We start from the raw sequence: 24,913 nt of genomic DNA, 5'->3' as shown, positions 1-24,913 counted from the left end.
GCCCGAATCGCTGGGTAGGATTAAACGGGATCAGGTATTATCAATGGCTCTCCGACTGCAGAATCCCATTCATGGGAACTGACACTGCTGTTAAAGCAAGGTGGGGCAGGGGAACACGGAGCAAGCACCTGGACCTTCTCAGCCGTGGTCAGTGAGAGCCAGGCCACAGAGGGCAACTGGAAGGGCAGGGCTTGGGGAGGAACCCCCAGGATCCCCTGCAGCTGGGGAGACTCACAGTTCAGCCCTAACCCAAACTGATCCCAATCTCTGTCCCAGCCGGGGACCAAACCCAGCCCCAGCCCCAAGCCAGAATGTCATCTCAAGTCCAGCCCTAGCCCTGACTTCTGCCCTCAACACCAAGGCTCTGCTTCTCCATGACTTGGAACAGCAGCCGGTGGGGGCACTGAATGCAAGCAGAGAGGAGGAGTCGCCGACGTACGCCAAGTCTTTGCCCTTTTCCCCCTTGAAATACGTGGTAACAGTCCTGGAGGCAGCGATGCGGAGCGGCGGGGGTGACAGCAGACGGGCAGCCTGTGGTGCCTCTCCACTCTTTATTCAGTCCTAATAAGTTAAGGGGCGGGCGGGTGGACTCTCCTAGGTGAGGACGCTGCTAACTGAAGGCAGCTGTTCCGCCAGCTGCTCCTCGATGCCCACCTCTTGGCACAGTGGATTGCCCTGCAGGTTGAGGAGGACCAGCCTGGGGCAAGAGGCAAGAGGCTGGAGTGCGGCACGCTGCTGGAGGCCTTGGGCAGGAGAGTCAAGGAAAGCTTAGTGGGTTCCCCCACCCCGCCAAGTCCACCTGCTCCCGGGCAGCCCTGGGGAGCTGGGCACTGCTGCCTGGAAGCCCGGCACATGGGCACCTCCCAGGCCTCGATGCAGGGAGCAAGGCTCCAGGTGGGGACTGCGAACCCCTCCCGACGGGGGCAGGCAGGAGGCACGGGAAGGAGGCTGGGCGCTGGAACACGGGTGGCAGGGCTACGGGAGGGTGGGGGCGGACTCCCCCCCATGATGCACTCCACCCACGCACAGAGGCGTTCCGGATTCAGCACTAGCCAAGGGCAATGGAGAACACATGGGTCATACGGTGGCTCTAAGTTCTGGTTTCTAAAAAGACTCAGAATGCTAGACTCTTGCAAATGCAGACTTCCTGATTTCACACCACATGATTTCCAGGAGCTCGCACAGGTTTCCTATTCATGAACTCGGCCCGCAGAACTCATGCTCTGGGCAACTCCACTAGGACAAGCCAGCATGGCCCCATGGTACCACTGCCAGGGCCCCCTCCCACACTCCACCTCAGGGTGACAGCCGCCTGCTGGCTGTCCGTCCCCCTACACTCTCCCCACTGAAAGGCACCCAGAGGAAGGATACGGTTGTTGGACAGGAACAGCTCCCGCAGCCGGGGAAGGTTAGTGACGCCGTCCAGTGACTCGATGGCATTATCATTGGCCTGCAGCACCTGGGAGCCGGGGGCAGGGAAGCACACGGCAGAGAAGGCAGCTGTGAGCTGGGGCTGTGTAAAAGCCACGGGAGAGCCCAGGGCGATCGGCTTCCAGGGCATGGGCGGGTGACGGCAGGGACGGCAAGTGGCTGCCTGTGGGGGCTGGCGGGTCCTGGACGTCTCTTTGTAGGGTGGGCAGACTTGTGAGGCGGAGGGGAAAGAGGACCACCCAGGATGGCAACGGAGGAGTTAAATGCTTTACCTCAAGGCAGCGCAGGGCGGCCAGGGCAGTGGGCAGGGATCGGAGACGATTGTGTGAAAGGTCAAGGTGGGTGACCAGGAGCAGCTGCTCCAGATGGCAGAGCACCGTCAGATCCTGGGGGAAGGGAGACACCCAGTGAGACCTGCCAGTGGGTCCTCAGTCACTGTTAGCAGGCCTTGCCCTTTGTGCCTGCCAGGTGCCGGGGGAAGCAGGTGGGAAGCTAACCGGACAGCCCACAGCAGCACATGCAACCAGGGACAGAGAGGGAGCACTGGGCGTGCAGTGGCCACGGGGCACGGCCAGGAGGAGGCAGCCTGGACAGCAGCAGGCACACAGGACAGGGGTGGACAAAGACACCACAGGAACAGCCCGGTGAGTGTGAATGTGAGTGTGAGTGTGGGAAGGGCCTCGGTGGGAGTGCAGGTAGGCTGCAGGGATGCATTGAAACTGATGCATTCGGAACACGGATCAGGAAGGACTGGAAACAGGAAGAGTGGGGCCTGGAAAGCTTATCAGGAATCTCTGGAAACTATCTGGGCTTCGGGCTCTGGGGCCTGCCAAGGGTGAGGAGCACGGGAGGATGCCGGAATTCCAGGAGGCATGGGAATTCCTGGAAGGAAGAATGAATACGTGACTGGCCCAGTGGAGGGGACAGCGCGGGGAAGGGACCAGTGACTCAGAATCTGCAAGGGGACAAAAAGACTGGCGGGAGGAGTGACGGAGAGCAAGGCCTGGGAGGGGAATAACCTGGGAGGAAGATGATGGATTCAATCTTGGCAGGAAGGTACCCGAGACTAGAGGCAAAGCTGGGGCTGTGTGAGGCCGGCCAACAGGGTGACGCTGGGGGGGAGGGGCCCGCGACAGCCCGTACCTTGTGGGCCAGGTGTAGCACGCGCACATCCGCGTACTCCATCTTGAGCACACTGTTCTCCAGCAAGAACTTGCTGCGCAGGTCATCCAGATACGCTGCCCTCATTGGGTCCACGGCCTGGTGGGGATGGGCAGGGCGGGGCCCCGCGTCAGCCGCCTCCTCCTGCCTGCTGGGTGCCCCCCCGGCACTGTGTGCCCGCTTGCCCTTCTTACCTGGAGGGTCTGGAAGTACTGCAGCGTCTCCTTCTCGTACAGCAGGGGGTCCAGTGCCCGCATCAGCAGGATGATGGTGAGCAGGCACCCTGCGAAGAGGTGGGGACAAGGCGTCCCTGGATCCTTCTTACTATCCTGCTTTCCCCAAGGGGCTGCCCCAGAAAGGGGCCCCTTAGAGGGCTCTGGGCAGCAGGTTCTCAGGGAACGGGCCTCATACTGACTGATGGATTGATTTTTTTTTTCTTTCCCACACCCTGGGCCTCACATTTATTCTCAGGCTCCAGCTCCTGCAGCTCCTTACAGGACTTGAGCTCGGACTGCAGCACTGTGGATTTGTCCACCGACAGCTCACACCTGAGGGTGGGAAACGGTGGGGAGAAGATGATGCCCATAGCCCTGGGGTACTGGTCACCCCCGTGGCTGGTCTGAGACCATCTCCCCAGAACCCAAGCCTTCCGCCCCAGCTGCCCGATGCCACCCTCCCCATCTGTGTTTCCTTGTCATCACCTGAACAGCTGCTCATCTGTGGCTGAGTCCCGGCACCATCCCTCCTGGCGACCTGGCGGAAAGAGAAGGTGTAGGAGGGGGGACACCCCCAGAGCAGGAGAGGGATGGGGGGGGGGGCCTGCAGCAAGGGGCAGGGCTGAAGGATGTATCACCTTTTAAAAGCACACACTCCTTGTGGACCCCGCCTGCTGTCCAAATGACACGAAACGTGTGTTGGGGCAACTGGTCGTTGAGGGAGGCGGTGGGCAGGTCGCAGAGCTGGGAGCACTCGGTCAAGGAAATGGCCCGGCCTCACGACTTTTCCAACTGTCCCACCCTAACCCTGCTCCAGACCCCGCTTCTGCCCCACCACCGATGCTGGGATACCCAGACGTGACTGGGCTGGTTCCTGCCATCTGGGGTTCTCCATTCCACCATCAGAGGTGACTCATCAGCCATGAGTAGCAAAGTATCTGTCCCAGGGCCCACCTGGCACAGGAGACAGAGAGACACCCATCAGCCCCCAGAGCACCAGGCCCATAATCCCGCGGGGTTCTCCCGCAAAAGCTGCAGGACTCACTAGGACGGGCCGAGAGAAGCAGACAGTCAGACAGGCCTCGTCCCGGCTCACGTGCAGGCAGTGCAGAGCGTCCTGGGGGTCAGCTGCGGGGAGACACAGTCAGGAATCCTCGCATCAACCTTGGTTCCTTCCAAGCCCCCGATACTCGGCCTCCTCCCCCGTCGCTCACCTCGACCCAGGAGCCAGCGGTGATAGAACCACGCGCTCTGATCGTTGGGGTCGGTGAAGAAGGCGTTCTGCACGAGCTCCAGCTCTGCGGGGGCCGGGAGGGGTGGGGCAGGGATGCTGGTGGGCTCCTGGCTGCCCCCACAGCCCACGCTCTCCTTCCAGCCCTCAATCTCACTGACACCCAGGCCTCCCACACGGGCCCACATTATGTTTCACCTTCCCCATCGGATACTGGAGCTCCCTGCAAGCCAAGGACCGAAGAACCAGGCAACAGGGCTGGAAGGGTGGGGCTGCAGAATCCTCCCCAGGACCCTGACCCTGCTCACCCTTAAGCAGCACGTCCTCCGGGAGGTGCCCCTGTGGTCCAGCGTCTGGCTGGGGGTGCAGCTGGGGCAAGAGGCAGGAGCGGTAATGCCAGGAGGAGTAGTTGGAGAAGTTTCGGGTGATGAGGCTATCAGTGAAGGCCAGCTCATCTGCGGGGGGCACAGCCGCCTGTGCAGCCACAAACCGCCGATAGTCCCAGCAGTGAACTGGGGAGGAAGAGAGGGGACAGCAGATCTCAGAAGCAAGGCAGGAGGCGCTACCTGGCTGGCACCCCCAGGGTTCCCCGGGAGACGCCCCTAGAAACACCTTAATGGACTCCACCGAGGATATGTCTGGTTCTGTCATCTCTTTTGGCACGGGCACCAGTGGGCCCACCCTGGACATTCCTCTGCAGTCTGGGCCTGAGGCCCCTGTACTCGGATGAGGGGGACAGTGGGACAGAACCTGCAGGCACGTACAGTTCCGCTCATCCACCTCCAGGAAGCGGGCACACAGCTCCAGCTCCCGGGCCCAGTTGGGCTCGGGCAGGCGGCTCAGCAGCCAGCAGCGGTGATGCCAGGTACCATAGGACTTGGGGTTCACCCGCAGGCAGCTTTCCAGGAAGCCCAGTTCTGCTTTCACCAGAGCGGCCAGCTCCTCGGGGGACCTGCACCCAGAGGGGAAGTGAAGGTCAAGGCCCTCCACTACCTTGTCCGTGGCCCTGGCTGCCCTGGACCCGTGCAAGGCAGGAGTGAGCCCAGGGCAGTCTCCCTGGGACCTCGAACCCTACGCACTTCTGGGTCTCCAGGTGCTGAAGCACTTCGCGCCGGCAGTTCCAGAGGGTGGCAAAATCAGGATTGGCTCCCAGAATCTGGCTCGTCAGTTCCAGCACTGATTCATCCAGCTCACCAGCCTGGCGCTGAGAAGATGGGCAGCAGGGTCAGCAGCTACACAAGCTGAGAATGCTCCAATATTCTGTGAATCCCATGCTATGCAACAGGTACTACGCCAAGCACTTTACAGGTATTCTCTCATGTAACCCTCCCAACAGCCTTATGCAATAGATGTAACTACTAGACCCATTTCACAGATGAACAAGCTGAGACCCAAGGGAGTCAGCAACTCATCCCAAGGTCATACAGCTGGAAACATCTGGATCCAAGCAGTCTGACTCCAGGACCCAGCTCTCGGCCTCTGTGCAATATTATGGGGTCCACCTGGGGTGCGGATAACTCTGAAGGTCCCACCTTTTGGAAGACGGCTTGGGTGGCTGACTGGTACAGCTTCAGCTTCTGCTCCCGCTCTAGCCTTTTGGCCTCCGCCTGCTCTTCCGATGTCTTCACCTTCAGGCGCCCGTGCTAGACAGGGGAGGGTGGGGAGAGTGCAGGTTGCTCTGCAGGGGCACCCCGGAAAACCTGCTGCAGAGTGCCACGTTCGGAAGGGGCAACCAAGGCGACACCACTCGGGGCCAGGGCGCGGGCATGCAGAGATGAGGGGGTGGGCTCACAGTTCTCACCATGGTGTTGGCTCAGTTCAGGACAGGGGAGGGGTCCAGCGGTAGAACGTGAAGTCTGGGGAGAGAGGTGTCAATCACGGAGCCCCGCCCCCACTAGCTCCGCCCCAGCTGCTCGCCGGAAGCTGCACGCGGGCCTGAGCGGAGACCCCCCCCCCCAGGGTGTAAAGGGGTCTTGAGACGGGCATTGCATGCCCTGGCAGCGACGCCCACCCAGACTAGGACTTCGACCCGCGCGGCGCTTCCTACAGCCCGATCCGCAGGAACCAGAGCCGGAGGCAGGGCACCTGGGCGATGAGGACTACGCTGCACCCGGCAAGCTGCCGCTGCCCGCCCACCCCGCGGCTCCCAGGCACCCCCGCCCCGCGGGCGGACCCACCTGCACTGGGAGGAGGCGCGGGGGACGCGGAGCAGCGCCTGCCACCGAGCCCGGGCGCTGGCTAGAGCGGCGCCACGCCCCGGCTCCCCGCGGCGCAGCGCCCTCTACAGGCGCGGGGAGGGGCCCGCGGCGGCGGAGAGCGGCTTGCGCGGCGCGTGCGCCGAGCGGAAACGCCGAGTGCCCGTGCGCCTGGGTGTGTAGTGCGCATGTGCATGTGCCTTGCGTTGGGTCACGTATGCCGGTTAGCAACTTAACAGCAAATTAGGTGAAGAAGTTACTCCATGGCCCCCAAAGTCCACACGTTCCCTACTCCGTTTACCTCATTCCGGCCACGTTGACTTGCTGCTGGTCATGTCTAATGGTGGAGTTTCCTGTCCTGACATTTGACTCGCTGCTTTATCCTGGAACCCCTTTTCATGCACTTTAAAAAATTATTTATTTATTTTGGAAGGCAGAGTTATAGAGAGAATCTTCCATCCACTGCTTCACATCCCAGATGGCCACCAGGGCTGGGCCAGGCTGAAGCCGATAGCCAGGAGCTTCATCCGGGTCTCCCATATGAGTGCAGGGCCAAAACATTTGGGCCTTCCTCTGCTGCTTTTCCCACGCCATAAGCAGGGAGCTTGTTGGGAAACAGAGCGTCCTGGACACAGACAGGTGACCATACGGGATGTGGGTGTGCAGACGGCTGTTCTACCCGCAGCGCCACAATGCGGGCTGCTCGCCTGCACCCTCGCTTCTCCTCCGTTCACCTTCCTTCCCAGATGTTGGTGATTTACAGTTCCCATTCTTCAGCCCTGTTCCTTGCACACGCTTCCGGGGTAAGCATGAATAAATGCAAGTCTCCCACTGCTTGGAGGTTCTGGTCGCCGTCCCACGGACCGCTGGCCCCACACTTTCTCTGGGTGACTTCATCCACACTCATGGTTTTAATTACCACCTGTAAGCTGATGACACTTACATTCCTGTCTCCAGCCCAGGTGTCTCACAGCCTTAATAAAAACAAATACATCTGTATGCATACACGTTCAGAAACCTATTGGGTATCACCTGGGTGTCCCAGAGGCATCTCCATTTCCAAAGGTTAAAGTATATCAGTCTCCCATCTATCCTGCCTAAACACTGGCCTTTGGGTTTCCAATGTTGTGAATGGTAGTAGGTCCTCCCCACATTTTTTTTTTGAAAGGCAGAGAGACAGGAAGAGCTGTCATCTGCTGGTTCACTCTCCAAATGCCAGGCCAAGGTTGGGAGTCCATCTGGGTCTCCCCAGGTATTTGAACTATCACTTGTTGCCTCCCAGTGTGTACATGAGCACGAGGAAGCTGGAATTGGAAGCTGGAGTTGGGACAGTGTCTTAATTGCTAGGTCAAATGCCTATCCCCTGCCCCCACTTAATTTTCTTTTTCAATTTATTTATTTACTTGATAGAGTTACAGAGAGAGAGAGAGTGCTTGCATCTACTGGTTCACTCCCCAAATGACCACAATGGCCAGGCAGAAGCCAGGAGCCAGGAGCTGCTTCTGAGTCTCCCATGTGAGTGACAGGGGCCCAAGCACTTGACCATCTTCCACTGCTTTCCCAAGTGCATTAGCAGAGAGTTGGATTGGAAGTGGAGCAGTCGGGTTTTGAGATGGTGTCCATATGGGATGCCAGGGTGTTGCAGGCCACTACTTAACCTGCCACGCTACAATGCCGGCTGACACCCTGTCCCCTGCCCCTGCCACGTCTTCATCTCCTTTAAATACCCTGTCCATTCACACTACCACCATGAATTCAAGCTCTTCATTTCTTCCCCCAGATGGTCAGACTCCTCAGAGTTCTGCATCTCGTTCTCCTATTATCAATTCCCCCCTCTGTGTTACTGGATTTATCTTTTGTAAAATGTAGTGGCACATCCGTCCCTAAAAGCCTCCAGTGCCCCGACAGCTTTTCAGGACAGAACTTGGACCTCTTAGCCAAGCTCATCAGGACTTTTGGCACTGGGGCCCCGCCCCACCCCCCTCTGGCCTTTTGTCTTGTCTGACCCTATTGAAAAACCAAAACTTCACTCCATCCTCCAGAACTACTTGCATTTTCCCAAATGTGTTAACCTATTTCCTCTTTTTGATTCGCCTTCCTCCACACCCCTCACGTGCCTGGGTAATTCCTATTCATCTTTAAGTTTCAACTCAAGAGGCAGCCTTTGTGGAGCAGAGGGTGAAGTCACTGCCTGGGATGCCCACTTCTCAGATTGGGGCGCTGGTTTGAGTCCCAGCTCCTCCACTTCCAATCCAGCTTCCTGCTAATGCTCCCAGGAAGCAGTGGAGGATGTCTCAAGCACTTGAGTTCCTGCCTGGATAGAGATCCTTGCTCCTGGCTTTGACCTGGCCCAGGCCTGGGTGCTGTGGCCATTTGTGGAGAGGATCGGTGTATGAAAGATACCTCTCTACGTTTCTCTGAAGGGAGGAGAGAACTTCCATTTTGATTATGGCCTTGTCCAAATAATGTTGGAGTTTGTGAACTCAAGAGGCTTCCATCGCCTTGGCAGCTGATGACAAGAGCCTCGGGTGATTACTTACATCATAAATAAGAGTGTCAATTGTTAAATCAACAACAGGAGTCACTGTGCAGTTGTTCCCCATGTAGGATCTCTGTACTTTATACTTCGTGTGTCTGTGTGGGTGCAAACTCAAATCTTTACTCAGTATAGAGTTGATCTTCTGTATATAAAGATAATTAAAAATGAATCTTAATGAAGAATGGGATGGGAGAGGGAGTAGGAGGTGGGATGGTTTGCGGGTAGGAGGGTGGTTATGGGGGGAAGAACCGCTATAATCCAAAAGTTGTACTTTCGAAATTTATATTTATTAAATACAAGTTTTCTATAAAAATTTTTAAAAAGATAAAAAAGATCTCTCTCTCTCTCTCTCTCTCTCTCTCTCTGTCACTCTGCCTTTAAATGAATAGATCTTCAACAAAAAAGTTTTACTCAAGTGTCACCTCCAGGAAGTCCTCCAAAATGCCCAGTCTGATTTCACAGGCTTTCATGTGTGCTGTCAAAAATGCTGCTTTTTGTGTGTGTGTGACTACTATAAAGCTTGGTTTGTGTGCCTGCTTTTCATATCAGATTGAAAGTTCCTGGGACCATTGCTGTGGCATAGCGGATAAAGCTGCCGTCTGCAGTGCTGGCATCCCAAATGGGCACCCGTTCGAGTCCTGGCTGCTCTACTTCGGATCCAGCTCTCTGTTGTGACCTGGGAAAGCAGTAGAGGATGGCCCAAATCCTTGGGCCCCTGTACCTTTGTGGGAGACCCGGAAGAAGCTCCTGGCTCCTGGCTTCAGATGGGCACGGCTCTGGCCATTGCGGTCATCTGGGGAGTGAACCAGGGGGTGGAAGACCACTCTCTCTCTGTCTCTCTCTCTCTCTGTCTCTGTCTCTCTCTCTTCCTCTCTGTAACTCTGCCAGAAAACAGAACACATACTTTTTTTTTTTTTAAAAAAAAAAAGATTTATTAATTTATTTGAGAGACAGAGTTACAGACAGAGCTGTGCCAATCTGAAGCCAGGAACCAGGAGCTTCCTCTGGGTCTCCACATGGGTACAGGGGCCCAAGCACTTAGGCCATCACTGGTTGCTTTCCCAGGCCATCAGCAGGGAGCTGGATTGGAAGAGGAGTAGCTGGGACTCGAACCAGCGCCCATAGGGGATGCTGGTGCCGCAGGCAGAGGATCAACCCACTTCACCACAGCACCAGCCCTGAAAATGCAGCTTTAACTCTCTGTTTCCTCTACATCTCCCTTAGGCCAGGAAATGTGTGCAGTGTGCACACCGTGTGCTGTCTTTTCCTAGGTCCTGTAACGAGTTACACAGGAAAACAGGTGCTTTCCTGGTCTTGTGTGGAAAGATTGACCCCATCTGCTGGTTATCTGTGTCAGGCGCTGGGATGGGAGCTTTGGGTACACACAGGACCACGTGTGGGAGGCAGCAGCAGAATGGTTAAGAACATGGACTCTGGAGCCCCCTGCCTGGGTTCAAATCCTGAGTTAGCTGCTTGCCAGCTGTGTGACCTGAGGCAAGTCATTTGGCTTCTGTGCCTCAGTTTCTCCAGTAACCAAGGAGGTATATTAACTAGATGCTAGGGATGAAATTCAGATTAAATAAAACAATCTATGGGGCTGGCGTGCATTGCTTATGGGTGCCAGTTTGTGTCCCGGCTGCCCCACTTCTGCTCCGATTGCCTGCTAATGGTCTGGGAAAAGCAGCCTGCACTGAGTAACAGCTCAGTAAGCTTATTATTGGGCCCGGTGTTGTAGCACAGCGGGTTAAACTGCTGCCTGCATCTCCTATCAGAGCGCCAGGCGTGAGTCCTGGCTGCTCAGAGTTCTGGCTGCTCTTCTTCCAATCCAGCTCCCTGTTAATGTGCCTGGGAAAGCAGTGGAGGATGGTCCAAGTATTTGGGCCCCTGCCACCCACGCGGCAAAGCTGGATTGAGTGCCAGGCTCCTGGATTCAGCCTGGACCAGTCCCTGCTATTGCAGCCATTTGAGGAGTAGACTAGCAGATGGAAGATTTCTCTCTCTCCATCTCTCTCTCTCCTCCTTATCACTCTTTCACATAAATAAATAAATTTTTAAAAAATTATGATTATTTCTAATCTTTGTTACAACATGCAAGGAAACATTTTTAACTTTCTGCTTTTTAAAATTTTTTTTATGTAAGGAAACTTAAGGCTCAGAAAGAGTAAGTAACTTGCTAAGGCCTGCCTGTGGCCCAAGGGGACCCATGTTCAGTGTGGCCCAGCCCTCCCACCACCTCCTTCCCTGCTCTTTTTTTTTTTTTTGGCCACCACCTGTTCTGACTTCCTGCTCATATGCACTCACAAGTACAACCAGATACCTGGAACACAGACAGCCACAGGTGCAGCTTGCTCAGGTATAGTCTTACATCATCATCACCAGGGGAGGAGGAGGAGGAAAGGGGGTGGATGCAGGCTGAGGTAAGCGTGAAATGTGGCACGATTAGCAACCTTGAAACTGGGAAGGTTGAGTCAAAGCAAAGAGAGGAAGTGAGTGTCCTGAAAGAATCTGCGTGTCAGAAGGTCGGGCTGGGGTTCTGGAAAGGGGACAGGCAGTCATTTCAGGCGAATAAAATGACAGGAGGGAGGGAGGGGCAGAGAAAGCCGAGCTACTTAGCTGGCTGGCCAGAGAGCCAGAAGCCAGCAGGTGCCTTTGGAGATAAGAGCAGTGGGACTGCTGCAGAGCCTCTTGCCCAAAGGCAGAAGGCGCTGTCCCAGGCTGTATTTGGCCCTGAGTTGGGAGGGACGCATGCAGGTGTGTGAGAGGCCGTGATCTGATGGGGTTGAGGAAGGAATTGTTCTGCTCTCTGTGTAGAGAAAGGAATGAGCAGTTATTGGGTATGAGCTGTGCCCCAGCCATCTCAGTTAATGCAGTCACTGTGTGAAGTAGGTGTTACTATTCATATTTTATAGTGAAGAAACTGCACGCAGCGGGTTCACCAAGGTTAACAGCTTGCCCAAAGCCACCCAGCTGGGATGAAGCAGAGCCAGAACTCAAACCAAGCCCAGGTGTCTGCCATACGGTGGGAGCGGCCATTGCCAGAGGCCTAAACTTGAGTTTCTGAAACCTGGCGCCCGGGAATGCTGGCTGCCTCCTACATCGCCAGCCTTTACTCCTGCTCCCAGCACACGCACATGCACACACACATGCACACACTCACATGCACACACGCACACACTCACACACGGCTCTGGGACCCTGAGCTGGTCACTGACCAGAGAAAGTTGGGAGGAAGGGAAGGGACCATGAATCCTGGGTCATGGCATCACTCAGACCTTGGCTGGAAGCCATGGTCTGGAGGCAGACACTGGAGCTATGGCTGGGTGTGTGCAGTGTGTTTAGCAGTCGTCACTTGATGTTTAGCATCAGAGCTGTGCCTCGTGGAACACTGAGTGCCAAGGATTCAGTGCTGAGCCACAGACAATTTCTGCCTCCGTAGAGTTTCCTGTCGAGTGCAGCACTGCCCAGTAGAACTTTCTGTGACCATCGATACGATGGTCAATATCTACACTGTGCGGTGCAGTTGCCCCCAGCCCCACGTGGCTACTGAGCACTTGAAATGTGGCTAATGCGGTTGCAGAACTGAATTTAGCGTGAACATTTTAAAATTAATTAAAAAGTAAATAGTCACATGGCGCTAAGAGTTGTTATTGGATGGGACTGGTGTTGGGGGTGAGTCGTGTAAGTAGGAGTAGGAGAGGGCCCATGGGGACCCTCAGAAGGGGCATCCCCTCCCCTCAATTGAGGTTGGATCAGAGGAATTCCCTCCGGATCTGCCGATGTGCATGGATCACGATTTTTCCCCCAGGACTCCTGAAGCTTCTTTTATTCTTGCTGTAAAACTGTTGCATAACCCCCAGACGGAGGGTGCCCGTTCGTCAGCACGCAGCTCGGGCTCTGCTGTTTCACAACTGTCCCAGCCAAAGGGATGGTTAAGGAGTTAGTGGGGAGCTGGGGAGTAGGCTAAGTGTGGGGGACGGGCTAGAAATCACCCTCGGGGCTGGCACTGTGGCATAGCGGGTGAAGCCACTGGCTGCAGTGCCAGCATCCCATATGGATGCCGGTTCGAGTCCCAGCTGCTCCACTTCCGGTCCAGCTCTCTGCTATGGTCTGGGAAAGCAGTGGAAGATGGCCATGGTCCTTGGGCCCCTGCAGCCACATGGGAGATCTGGAAGAAGCTCCTGGCTCCTGGCTCTAGATCAGCGCAGCTCCAGCCATTGCAGCCGAGTGAACCAGTGGATGGAAGATCTCTCCCTCTCTCTCTGCCTCTCTGTAACTCTGCCTTTCAAATAAATAAATAAATCTTTAAAAATTTTTCATAAAAAAAACAGCCTCACCAGGGACCGGCACTGTGGTGCGGCAGCTAAGCCTCTGCCTACAACCTTAGCATCCCATTCCTGAACAGTGTTTTGTGTCCCATCCTGGCTGCTCTGCTTCCAATCCAGCTCATTCTATGCGCTTGGGAAAGCAGACGAGGATGACCCAAATACTTGGGCCCCTGCTGTCCGTGTGAGAGACCCGGATGGGAATTCTGGGCTCCTGGCCTCAGCCTGGCCCAGACCTGGCTCTTGTGGCCATTTGTGGGGGTGAACCAGAAGATGCAAGATCTCTTTCTCCTCATGTCTTCCTCTCTCTCTGTAACTCTGCCTTTCGTGTAAATAAAATAAATCTAAAGGCCGGTGCCACGGCTCACTAGGCTAATCCTTTGCCTTGCGGCGCCGGCACACCGGGTTCTAGTCCCAGTCGGTAGGGGCGCCGGATTCTGTCCTGGTTGCCTCTCTTCCAGGCTAGCTCTCTGCTGTGGCCAGGGAGTGCAGTGGAGGATGGCCCAAGTCCTTGGGCCCTGCACCCCATGGGAGACCAGGATAAGTACCTGGCTCCTGCCATCAGATCAGCACGGTGCGCCGGCCACAGCGCGCCAGCTACGGCGGCCATTGGAGGGTGAACCAACGGCAAAGGAAGACCTTTCTCTCTGTCTCTCTCTCACTGTCCACTCTGCCTGTCAAAATAAATAAATAAATAAATCTAAAAACAAAAGAAATCAGGAAAGGTCAAAAAGGAAGGAAGGAAGGAAGGAAAGGAAAGGAGAGAGAGAGAGAGAGAACCCCCTCAAGGATTCTTAGCAGAGCCAGGAATGCAGCTCCGTGTGCCTGTGGCCTCGGCCGGTGGGAAGCAAGGACGAGGCGGGAAGGGACTGTTTCTGGGGATGAACCAGCAGGCCTGGGTGGCATGTGGGGCTGAGGTGGAGGAACAAAGGCCCCTTTGAGTCTGACGGCAGGCCGTAAAGCGAGAGACCAGAGGCAGGCCGTAAAGCGAGAGAGCAGAGCGTGTGGGTACCACGGAGGTCTCCAGACTCCGGACTTGGTGGAGGGAGCAGAGGAGAAAGGGCTGCCTCTAACACATCCACTTTGATGTGCCGATGGCCTGAGGCAGCGAGAAACACCTGCCTGGAGAGAGGCAGAGAGGTCAGGGTGGGAGAGGCCGGCGTGGGCGCTGCGCATGTGCAGGTAGTAATTACACCCCAGCATGTGGAGGGAACCCACAAACAAGCATCGGCGGAGTCATGGCCGGGGCAGGGCGGGGAGGGGGGTGGTGGTGGTGCGGGGCGGGGCAGGTCTGCATTGGAGAGCAAAGGGAGAAGTGGCTCACAAAGGGAGGGGAGAGTGCTTCTGTGGCCTTGCGGCCGTTACTGATGAGAAATAGCAATGACTAAATGCTTCATGGCCGCCCTGACAAGACAGACTCTGCCCAAGGCCCCAGAACTTGGCGCCCAGGCTGCGGGATTGCTGGCAACCTGCTCTGGCTTCCTCCTGCCTTGCCTTACCCACCGTTCTGCCAGAGCCGGCCAAGGCAGGGGGAGAGGGAAGAGAGCAGGAGGAAGTCTCAGGAGGCCTCCGGGAAGCTGGCCTGGTGGGAAGGTGCCAGCCAGGACGGCCTGGTGGCGGGATCTTCCCGGGGCCCCAGCTCAGCAGGCAACAGTGTTTAGACATTTAGACATTTGGATGGAGGCACCTTGGGGACTAGAGAGGAAATAGAACGTCAGGAAGGTTGAGGCTCAGCACAAGTCGGGGGGAAAGGAACTGAAAGGGAAAGAGCTGAGCAAACACCTGCCACGCACAGTGAGGGCGAAGTTGAAGCCTACACAGACACAGACGCATGCACACACGCACGCACGCACGCCTACGCATGCAGAAGTGCCCACTCGTTACCGCTCAGACAGGGACTTCCTCTGCCCTCAGCTTCCTGATCCTTTCTTGAGAACTCTCACCACCACAGGACAGATGTCAGAGGACGAGGGGGCTTGACAAACTCCCAGCAGCCCGGGGTTATTCAGGAACCGGAAATCGCACACACATTGGCTGGCGGTGGAGCCAGGTTTCCCAGGGCTCTTGCAGCTGTCGGCTCTGTCTCAGTATGTGTTTAGCAGCACGCAGCAGACTCTGGATAGGATGCAGGGTTAGCAGATAGTTATAATTCACAGGAAGTTCAGCCACCAATAGTATTAACTAATGTGTCTCTGTCAACCTGGAAGGAGGTCCTTATGCGCCCCCCCCCCCTTTTTAAGATTTATTTTATTTATTTATTTATTTTATTTATTTATTTTTTTTGACAGGCAGAGTGGACAGTGAGAGAGAGAGACAGAGAGAAAGGTCTTCCTTTTGCCGTTGGTTCACCCTCCAATGGCCGCCGTGGCCGGCGCGCTGCAGCCGGCGTACCGCGCTGATCCGATGGCAGGAGCCAGGAGCCAGGTGCTTTTCCTGGTCTCCCATGGGGTGCAGGGCCCAAGCACCTGGGCCATCCTCCATTGCACTCCCTGGCCACAGCAGAGAGCTGGCCTGGAAGAGGGGTAACCGGGACAGAATCCGGCGCCCCGACCGGGACTAGAACCCGGTGTGTCGGCGCCGCTAGGTGGAGGATTAGCCTAGTGAGCCGCTGCGCCAGCCAAGATTTATTTTATTTATTTGACACATGGAGTTATAGACAGAGAGGGAGGGAGAGAGAGAGAGAGAATCTTCCATCCACTGGTTCACTCACCAAATAGCCACACAGGCTGAAGCTGCGAGCCAGGAGCTTCTTCCAGGTCTCTCACATGGATGCAGGGGCCCAAGGACTTGGGCTATCTTCTGCTGCTTTCCCAGGCCATTAGCAGGGAGCTGGATTGGAAGTGGAGTGGCCAGGATTTAAACCAGAGCCCATATGGGATGCTGGCATTGCAGGTGGCTGCTTAACTCACTACGCCACAGCGCCAGCCCCATGGTGGCTCCTTTTCAATGACATGTAGGATGGACACAAGTGTGCCGTTCTGTGTTGTTGAAGATGGATAGCGTGTCACTGGGAGGAATCCAGCCAGATGGTTGGGCCAGCTTTGACCAGAAGGAGAAGAGAGAGAGAGTCTGGTTCTCTGCTTCTAAAGTAATTATCTATACCAGAGCAAAGATGTGTGGGGATTGGAATAACGCCAGTCTGTGGGGGCAGGAGGATTCTGGTGGAGAGAATGGACCCTGTGATTTTCTAGCTAAGACACTTCTGTGCCACGGAGTGACACTAGGAGAGCCTTAGTGCTGAGCACAAGTGGTACCCAGGCCCCGGCTCTGTGAAAGTCAGCCCTGTTGGAAGTGTGTGGTCTATTTTGAGAAGGACGAGAGTTAATTGTAGCATCAGACGGATGGATCAGGATGGCGAGGTGAGCCCACGGCCTGAGAGAGAGCAGAGATGCTGCCCTGCAAGAGCAGATTCTGGGGCCAGATGGTCATCTTTAAATTCCTGAAACAGAAGCTACACGGTTCTGTGTGTCTTGAGAAAAAAAAAAAAAAAAAAGAGCAAAGACCAGGGAGCGAATGTAGACTCATTATAAGGAAGAACTTTCTAATAATTAAAGCTTCCCGTGGGAGAAATGGACAAGAAAGAGCGGTGGTGAGTTCACCATCGTGGGAGGCAATCAAGTGTTGCTTGGCCTACCGATTTGTGAGAAAGTAGTAGAGGACACTCAGGGACCAGATTCTCCACCCTGAAGCTCTGAATGGTGGCTGGAGTGCCCTCCACACTCTGCATTACCCCGTGCCCTGAGTCCTGGGTTCTCTGTGCTCTTGACTGAGTTCCTAGATTCTTCTCTCCTCGCTGCTCCTCAGTGTCTTCTGAGCGAGCAGGGCTACCATGTGCCCATTGCCACTTCCTGGCTGGGGAAGAGGAGAGAACAGGTTAGCCAGCAAGAGGTGAGGGCAGGGCCACAAGGCTGGGCCTCCAAGACAGAAGGGCCCCAGAGGGAAAGTCCCAACGATGGATCATCCTGCTTCACCCAGCGTGCAGTGGGTGCTGACTCAGGTGCTGACTCCGGGGAAGAAATGATAGAAAAGCAACAGGAAATGGAGCTGAAAAGCTGGAAAGACTTCTTGAGCCAGAACCAAAGCTTCTGTTCAGGAGGCTGGCACTGCACGGTGGTTGGCTTAAAACTGCCCAGAGTACTGGTGAGACTGGGATCAGGGCCAAGAAGCTCCCTGCCTGGTAGTGGCCACTGCACAACTCCAGGGGGCGCCATCATGCTGGATTTAGGGACTATACAATATGAGAGGTACCTGAAAGCAGCATCCCTAAAGTTGCATGCCAAACAAGAAACAGGAGCCACGGAACCCCGGGAGACCCTGGGTACCTGGGGAAGGATGGGAAGGATGGGCACTCTGGCTGGTGGACAAGCACAGGCTACCAGGGGCCTGTCCCAGGCAAGAGGAGCTGCTCCTCTGGGGACGACTTAGCCCTCACCTTTCCCCTGTGCCATTCACATCCCTTCAGCAAACAGGGACTGAGCGCCTTCTGTGCTCCGAGTCTATGGCAGGCCGTGAAGCAAACAGTTGCAGGCCCTGAGCTCACGGAGCTTACACCTGCCACTAGGGTTTTGTGAGTGATGCGGAAAAGCACAGAAGCAAATGTGCCTACAGAGAGGAGGGGGTGTGTGCTGGGTGAGCGCCTGCCTGCCTGGAAGCTGCCCTATCCCAGGAAGGCAGCCGGGGTCCTGCAGGTGAGGAGGAGGAGCCTTGTCTTGGGGCTCAGCCACCACCACCACCCCCCAGCTTGGCAGCATAAGATCCTGCGATGCCTACAATAGAACTCATCCCATGGGGTGTGGCACCCACTTCCACCTCTGCTGTGAACTCCCCAAGGAGACTCACTTGCTTGCATTTCCTCTCACCTAGCAAGGTGCCTGCACCACAGTAGGTACTCAATAAACTCTGCCAGTGATGGGGCGGTGACACCCAAGGACAGTGCGACTTCACAGACTGCAGAGTCCTCACGCCAGTCAGCCAAGAAGAGCCTCTGCAAGCAAATATACACGGAGGATCAATTCCAGGGTCATAGAGACCTGAGGAAGAAGAAACAGCAGACGTGAAACACTCCTTGGGGCCAGCATTGTGGCGCAGTGGGTTAAGCTGCCATCCGCAATGCCAGCATCTCATAGGGGCACAGGTTTGAGTCCCGGCCGCTTCACTTCTGATCCAGTTCCCTGCTGGTGCACCCAGAAAAGCAGCAGAAGACGTCTTAAGTGCGTGGGGCCCCTGCCATCCACGTGAGAGACCCAGATGGAATTCTGGGCTCCTGGCTTCAGCCTGGCCCAGCCTGGCCATGTGGCCATTTGGGGGAGTAAACAAACAGATGGAAAAGCTCTCCTTCTCTCTGACTCTCCTTTCTCTCTCTGTAACTCTGCCTTTCAAATAAATAAATAAATCTTAAAAAGAGAGAGAGAGACAGAGAGATCCATCACCATTCCTTAAAAAACAACAACAAAACCACTGAAGCACCCCTGGGATGACAGAGCAGTGAACGGGGGAGGTCAGGGCAAGACAGGCTGCACCACTCTGGGTGGGTGGGGATTAGGAGGAGCCGGCTGAGATTTCAGATCTCAGATCTGAAATCTCAGGGAATGGGGTTGGGGGGTGGGGGACAGTGGGGCAGGGGTGGGGCACTCCAGGACTCAGACCTCAGTCTGGGCAGCACGAGGGAGTGGCGTAGGAACTCAGGATTCCGTGTAAAGAAGAAGGACGCCCGGACTTGCTGACAGGCGCAATGCTGCGTCCCTGTGTCCCCCGTGCAGCCATCATGACTCAGGCTTGAGTCCTGTTCCCAGCACAAGACACGGGGGTGGGAAGGGTGGGGGACTAGGACCTGGATTTGCTCCACGGAGGCACCCGTGTCAGGAAAGAAGAGACAGAGCACGAAGCCACAACCAACCAGGCTTATTCAGAGGAATAAAGGCTGGGAGGGGCTCACTGCCAGGTGAACACATGGCAGAGAGAGAGCACCTTCCCTTACAGACTGATGTTTCTATAGTAAAAGTGGCGGGAAGGGGCTTGGGGGTCTGAGCTAAAGCTGTGCTGCTGATACAGGGAAAGCATGGGCTAATTCTTCTTCTTCTTCTTCTTTTTCTTTTTTAAGGATTTATTTATTTACTTAAAAGGAACAGATTCAGAGAGGCAGAGAGAGTGTTATGCCCAGTTCAGTTGTCCCCAAAGACCACCAAGGAGCCGATACCGCTGTAAAGCGCACGAGAGTTTTATTGCAGGTCCGGGCCTGGACTCTCAATCAACACCGATGCAGCGGGTCTGAATTGAGGGCCCCGACCCTTCAGTTAACAGGGTTTTTATAGGGTTTTCAGAGACATGCTATACATCATGGTACCATTTAGCAAATCATCTCATCCCGCGGGAAACTCAAAGACATCTCTTAGAACTGATTAGTGCATCCAGTGGCGGGAACAGACCTAGTAAAGGTGGTTGGATGGCTCTGGGGTTGATGCCTTTTGAATTGATTGGTCGAAGCATAGGGTCCGACTGCTGGGGTGTACGTGCCGAACTGCAGGGTCTCGGGTAGCTATCAGTCACCTTATCTGCCCTGAGAAGACACCAGGAACTCTAGGTATTTCTCTGTTATCTGTTAATCAGCTGTTGCTAGGAGAGTTTATTGCAAGGGGAGTTCATTCATTTCCTTTTTTTTTTTTTTTTTGACAGAGTGGACAGTGAGAGAGAGAGACAGAGAGAAAGGTCTTCCCTTGCTGTTGGTTCACCCTCCAATGGCCGCCGCGGCCGGTGCGCTGTGGCCGGCGCACCGCGCTGATCCGATGGCAGGAGCCAGGTGCTTCTCCTGGTCTCCCATGGGGTGCAGGGCCCAAGCACTTGGGCCGTCCTCCACTGCCTTCCTGGGCCACAGCAGAGAGCTGGCCTGAAAGAGGGGCAACCGGGACAGAATCCGGCGCCCCGACCAGGACTAGAACCCGGTGTGCCGGCACCGCAAGGCAGAGGACTAGCCTAGTGAGCCGCGGCGCCGGCCCATTCATTTACTTTTAAGAACTTCTGGCTTAGGGTTCAGGGCCTGGTCAGGCCCAAGTTACAAGATGGAGACCTAATTTAAAATAGTTACACCTTGATCCAGGCTCAGGTCTCACAAGAGAAAGAAAGATCTTCCATCCACTGGTTCACTCCCAGATGGCTACAACACCCAGAGCTGAGCTGATCCAAAGCCAGGAGCCAGGAAGGTCTGCTGGGTCTTCCCCATGGGTAGAAGAGACCCAAGGACTTGGGCCATCTTCTGCTGCTTTCCCAGGCTGTAGCAGAGAGCTGGATTGGAAGTGGAGCAGCCCATATGGGATGCCAGCACTGTGGAGCAGCCAGGACTCAAACCGGTGCCCGTATGTTGTGCCAGCACAGTAGGTGGTGGCTTTAGCTGCTACGCCACAGTGCTGGCCCCTTGGACTAGCTCTAAAGGTCCCGTGAAGTCACAGTGTGAGCTGGGAGGGGTCGAAGGCTGAAGCCGAGGCTAGCCTCTGAGGCTGAGCTGCTGAGTTGCGGGGAGAGCTTGGAAGGGGCAGGGAGAGCTTAGGCTGATGGCCAGGCTTCAGACAGTGGTGTGTCCAGCAGTCCAGGCAGGGTGGGGCTGTATCAGCAGGTCAGAGGAATGGTATGTAGGGGAGAGGTCAACATGGATCTAGGGCTTTTTGTCCTTGCTCCATAACCCAGGGCTGCCAGCTATGGGACAGCCCAACCCACCTGGGGCAGGGGGGAGGTGGGGCCTCCCCCGTGGATCCCATTGGGGCTGTGAACTCTACCATGCTGGGGCTCTTGGACAATGCAGGTTTATTTAGTTCTGGGCTACAGGGTTCAAAGGTTCTCTCAGGGGGAGGGAGGCAGGGGCAAGGGACTGGAGGACAGGGTCCAGGGTGTGTGTGGGGGCAAGGGTCTAAGATCCAGTCCCTGGCCTGAGGTGGGGGTTGTCTCCTTATCCAGGAAATGGGTGAGGATGTCTATTCTCATACTGGTCAAGACCCAAGTGAAGGTCATGCCACATTCCCCAGTTGGTGGCAAGAGCCAGCGCAGAAGGAACCTGGAGAGGCTCTAGGAGGTTGGGAAGGGCCTTGGAGGTGAACTGTGGCAGGCAGAAATGGGACTGCAGGGGCCAGTGCTGTGGTGTAGTGGGTTAAGACATTATCTACAGCGCCAGCATGCTGGATGGGTGCTAGTTCGAGTCCCAGCTGCTCCACTTCCAATCCAGCTCTCTGCTATGGCCTGGGAAAGCAGTATAAGATGGCCCAAGCCCTGGGCCCCTGTATCATGAGAGAAGCCCAGTAGAAGCTACTGGCTCTGGCTTCGGATTGGCCCAGCTCTGGCTGTTGTAGCCATTTGGAGAGTGAACCAGCAGATGGAAGATCTCTCCCCCTACATACCTCTTTTTAACCTCGCCTGTCAAATAAATAAATAAATCTTGAAAAAAGAAAAAATAGTACCGGGTTCTAGTCCCGGTTGCTCATCTTCCAGTCCAGCTCTCTGCTGTGGCCCAGGAGGGCAGTGGAGGATGGCCCAAGTCCTTGGGCCCCTGCACTCACATGGGAGACCTGGAAGAAGCTCCTGGCTCCTGGCTTCAGATCAGTGAAGCTCTGGCTATTGTGGCCATTTGGGGAGTGAACCAATGGAAGGAAGACTTTTCTCTCTGTCTCGCTCTCTCACTGTCTATATCTCTACCTGTCAAATAAAAAAGAAAAAAGAAAAAAGAAATGGGTCTTGGGTATAGGTCAGGGGGTGAGTGCTGCTTCAGAGACCCGGACAGCTGAGCACAGGGCAGAGGAGGGGATGTCTGGTCAAGGTTAAGGACAGGCAGGACTGAATCAGGCCAGGAAGCCCTGAGCTGGGTGAACTTTGGAACGCTTCCCCTACTCTGCCCAGCCCCACTCTCCCTCTGCAGAGGGTAAAAGACAGACCAAAGCCCAAGCCAGTCCAGGGACAAGGCTGCCAAGCAGCATGACGCAGGAAAAAGAACTCAGAGCTGCACCTGCACACATTAGGTGGAATCCAGACTTCTTCACTGTAAAGGTTTCCAACTCTGGGCGAGTTACTCAGCTTTTCTGAGCAACCGTTTCCCGAGTTTACCTCATAGGACGGATGCACTAAGACCCTCGCCAGCTCTGCTGCGGCTGAAGTGACAGCAAAAGGCCCCAGCAAGTTGTCACCTGCGCTCCGTCTTGCCCAAGCCCTCGAGAGAGCCCAGGCGCATGCCTGCTCCAGCTTTGTTCGTGGGGAACCAGGACCTCCTCACCTGCTGAAAGGGGTGCACGTGTTCGTACTTGCTCCCAGAACGCGCCCAAAGCCAACCCCACCTCCTGTCTCTGCCTGCTTCCTGGCATTCTTTGCGGCTTCCTCCGTGTCCAAGGTCCTAAGAAAGTGTATCTCACCCTGATTCCCTATCATCAAGCAAAACACAGGCAGCTTCCTATTCCTCTGCACTTTTGGCATTCAAGTCTGGGCAGGCCCGTAATCCCTTGACCTTGCTCCCAGCTGAACCTGCACCTGGGCCTTGGCCAAGGTAAACCGGTCATTCCCTGAAGCTGGCCCAATGCTGAGTACCCCTGGCCCTTACGTCGCAGGCAGCAGGATCCTGCTGAGAACTGCAGAACTCTGCACTGGCAGCTCCATCCACGCGGTTGCGCCAGCAAGTGGTCAGCTAGCTTGATGTGGAGCCATGCAAGGGCGCTTGCCCAGGCTGACCCCCAGTGCCCCCTGCAAGTGCCTCCTTGAGAAAACTCAGGCAGCCAGGGTTTGTTCTACTCTGCACTTTTTTTTGGTTCATGCTGCATTTTTATTGCTGCTACATTTTGAAGCAGGTCATGACCAGCACAGTGTTTTGGGGACATTGTCTGACAGTAAACAAAAGCATTTCTTTCAGAAAAAGGCACATATTTCTTAAGTAGGTAAGAAAGTCCCCACCCATCCTTATCCCCTTCTGAGGTTCCCTGTAGGAACCTGCACTGTGACCCTAGAAGCTTCCAGCAAAGCGACTCCTAGCCTGCCGACGTCCTCACTATCCCCATTCCAGGCAGCAGGGATGAAGGTGGCATCCCTCATGGGTCACTTGATCTGCACGTCCTTCAAGGCCAACTCCAGGCTCTTCATGCCCCAGGTCTTCATGCCGCCAACAATGCCTGTAGCGCGCAGCACTGCGAGCACTTGGCCTTGTCCCGCTGAGCACCGAGATCTGGCTGCTGCGGTTCTTGTGCAGCGAGTCCATGCCCCCGGGGCTGCGCCACCCTCTGAGCTGGCCCTCTTGTCGAGGTTCTGGAAGCACGTGTGGGCCGTGAGGTCGTGCTGGGAGCTCCGCTTAGGCAGGTCCAGCTGCCCGCCGTCGTAGGTAAACAGCACCAGGAAGCAGTCGTGGCCCACGGCCACCAGACTGTTGTCTGTGATGAAGGTGATGGTCAGCGGCAGTAGCAGCGTCTCAGATGCCAGGGTGGCCACAGCCATCTTGTCCGTGTCAGCCAGGCACACGGTGCTGTCGTGGCTGACCCACGCCATGCCACGGGGCTGCCACTGGCCGAGAAGCAGACGCCGTGCACCCAGCCGCAGCTGCTGCTGGACTCAAACATCAGCTCCCCAAAGCGTATCTTGGAGTCCCAGGGGGTGGGCGCCGGCTGCTCCTCCTCCTCCTTGATATAGGCTGAGAAGACGCAGCACTTGAAACCGCAGGAGCCGGCAGCCAGGAGCGCGTTGTTGGGGTGCCAGTCCAGGCTGAGGACGGTGGAGTGGACGGCTTCTTGATATGCCTGCACACCCACCAGTCATTCTGCTGCAACCAGCAGATGGAGAAGACCCGGAAGTGGCTTCCCACAGTGAACTTGTTCTCTTTAGGGGCACAGCGCATGCAGCCGGTTGATACGCAAGATGATGCACTCCTTCAGCGTCCACGCGCAGGCGTTGCGGTGCCACACACAGGTCACAATACAGTTACTCTCAGGGGCCCAGTCGATGCCTGTCACCTGCCCGTGTGCTCCTTACGCTCATGCACTTTGGTCCACTTGATCCCACTCTTCTCCTAGATGTGGACCTCATGGTTGTTGGGGCAGATGGTGACCTGGGTGCGGTCCTTGTTCCAGGCAGCTGATGGGCTCCACCAGGAAGCTGTGGTAGGCCACGGCCGCTCAGCTCCTCTGGGCGCCGTGGCCGTGGACTCTGGGCAGTGGCTGTGACGAGCAGGCTCTGCTGCCCTCCCTGTGTTAGAGCACGGAGAGAGAGATCTTGCGATGGTAAACACATATCTCTCGCAGCAGAAGCAGCTCTGGAGCACCTGAGCACTTCCTGTGGATTGAAATCATGGAGGTTGAGGACTCTGTTTCTGGGTCTGTGTGGGAGGATAGAATCTTACTTTTTTTTTTTTTTTAAGACTAATTTATTTGTTAAAAGGCCAAGTTACAGAGAGAGAGAGAGAGAGAGAGAGAGCGCGAGGGAGAGAGAGATCTTCTATCTGCTGGTTCACTCACTGGATGGCCTCAATGGCCAGCAGTGGGCCAGCCCAAAACCGGGAGCCAGGAGCTTCAGCCAGGTCTCCCACGTGGGTAGCAGGGACCTGTGGGGAGCAGCTTGGACTAGACTAAGTTACTGGAATTAAGACTTATTCTATGCATCTGCTCTCCTCTGTGGGGAGCAGCTCGGACTAGACTAAGTTACTGGAATTAAGACTTATTCTATGCATCTGCTCTCCCACAATATGGCGCTGGGAGAGGAGAAAACAGCTTCTACCCAGCTGCCTCCAGTTCAACCAATAAACTGTAGGACTTGCTCCTGATTGGAAAGCAGCGTACTCGGCGTGTGGGCAGCCGAGTTGGGATTGGTGGAAG

At 55.7% G+C, this 24,913-nt stretch overlaps 1 protein-coding gene and 1 pseudogene across 8 annotated transcripts; both read right to left on the bottom strand.

Annotated features, from left to right (window-relative positions):
- Nucleotides 1-537: 537 nt before the first annotated feature.
- RABGGTA (Rab geranylgeranyltransferase subunit alpha) lies at nucleotides 538-15,151 on the bottom strand. 8 transcript variants are annotated; one of them, XR_016217917.1, is made up of 17 exons: nucleotides 14,979-15,115; nucleotides 5,840-5,973; nucleotides 5,571-5,681; nucleotides 5,118-5,242; nucleotides 4,803-4,990; nucleotides 4,347-4,550; nucleotides 4,022-4,105; nucleotides 3,853-3,935; nucleotides 3,660-3,761; nucleotides 3,446-3,551; nucleotides 3,294-3,345; nucleotides 3,052-3,140; nucleotides 2,787-2,875; nucleotides 2,575-2,691; nucleotides 1,704-2,313; nucleotides 1,372-1,459; nucleotides 538-743 (listed from the first exon to the last, which is right to left on the bottom strand). XR_016217917.1 is itself a non-coding variant. In XM_051822728.3 (17 exons), exons 2-17 carry the CDS (start codon nucleotides 5,840-5,842, stop codon nucleotides 595-597), a joined length of 1,704 nt encoding a protein of 567 aa, XP_051678688.3. In that variant the 5' UTR covers nucleotides 5,843-5,894; nucleotides 14,979-15,151; the 3' UTR covers nucleotides 538-594. The 8 variants fall into 8 exon arrangements, 4 of the variants coding, with proteins under 4 accessions (XP_051678688.3, XP_069909919.2, XP_008267660.4 ...); XR_011380790.2 differs by having other exon boundaries at nucleotides 5,840-5,894; XR_011380789.2 differs by lacking the exon at nucleotides 14,979-15,115 and adding an exon at nucleotides 6,216-6,351 and having other exon boundaries at nucleotides 5,840-5,894.
- A 7,689-nt stretch (nucleotides 15,152-22,840) lies between these two features.
- On the bottom strand, nucleotides 22,841-23,856 carry LOC100350190 (actin-related protein 2/3 complex subunit 1B pseudogene; annotated as a pseudogene).
- Nucleotides 23,857-24,913: the final 1,057 nt, after the last annotated feature.

The sequence above is a fragment of the Oryctolagus cuniculus genome, chromosome 12 (genome assembly GCF_051225735.1).
Source record: "Oryctolagus cuniculus isolate XC-2025 breed Fujian yellow rabbit chromosome 12, ASM5122573v1, whole genome shotgun sequence".
Taxonomy (NCBI): Eukaryota; Metazoa; Chordata; class Mammalia; order Lagomorpha; family Leporidae; genus Oryctolagus; species Oryctolagus cuniculus.
Note: the sequence above shows the minus strand (reverse complement) of the source record. Positions and strands in the feature narration are given on the sequence as shown.

Excerpts from the sequence above, each read along its gene's own strand:
- RABGGTA (XM_051822728.3), bottom strand. Across the intron at positions 4,551-4,802 it reads GGAGGTGGATGAGCGGAACT|TTCACTGCTGGGACTATCGG; the intron begins GTACGTGCCTGC and ends CTTCCTCCCCAG. Across the intron at positions 2,876-3,051 it reads GCTGGAGCCTGAGAATAAAT|GGTGCCTGCTCACCATCATC; the intron begins GTGAGGCCCAGG and ends ACCTCTTCGCAG.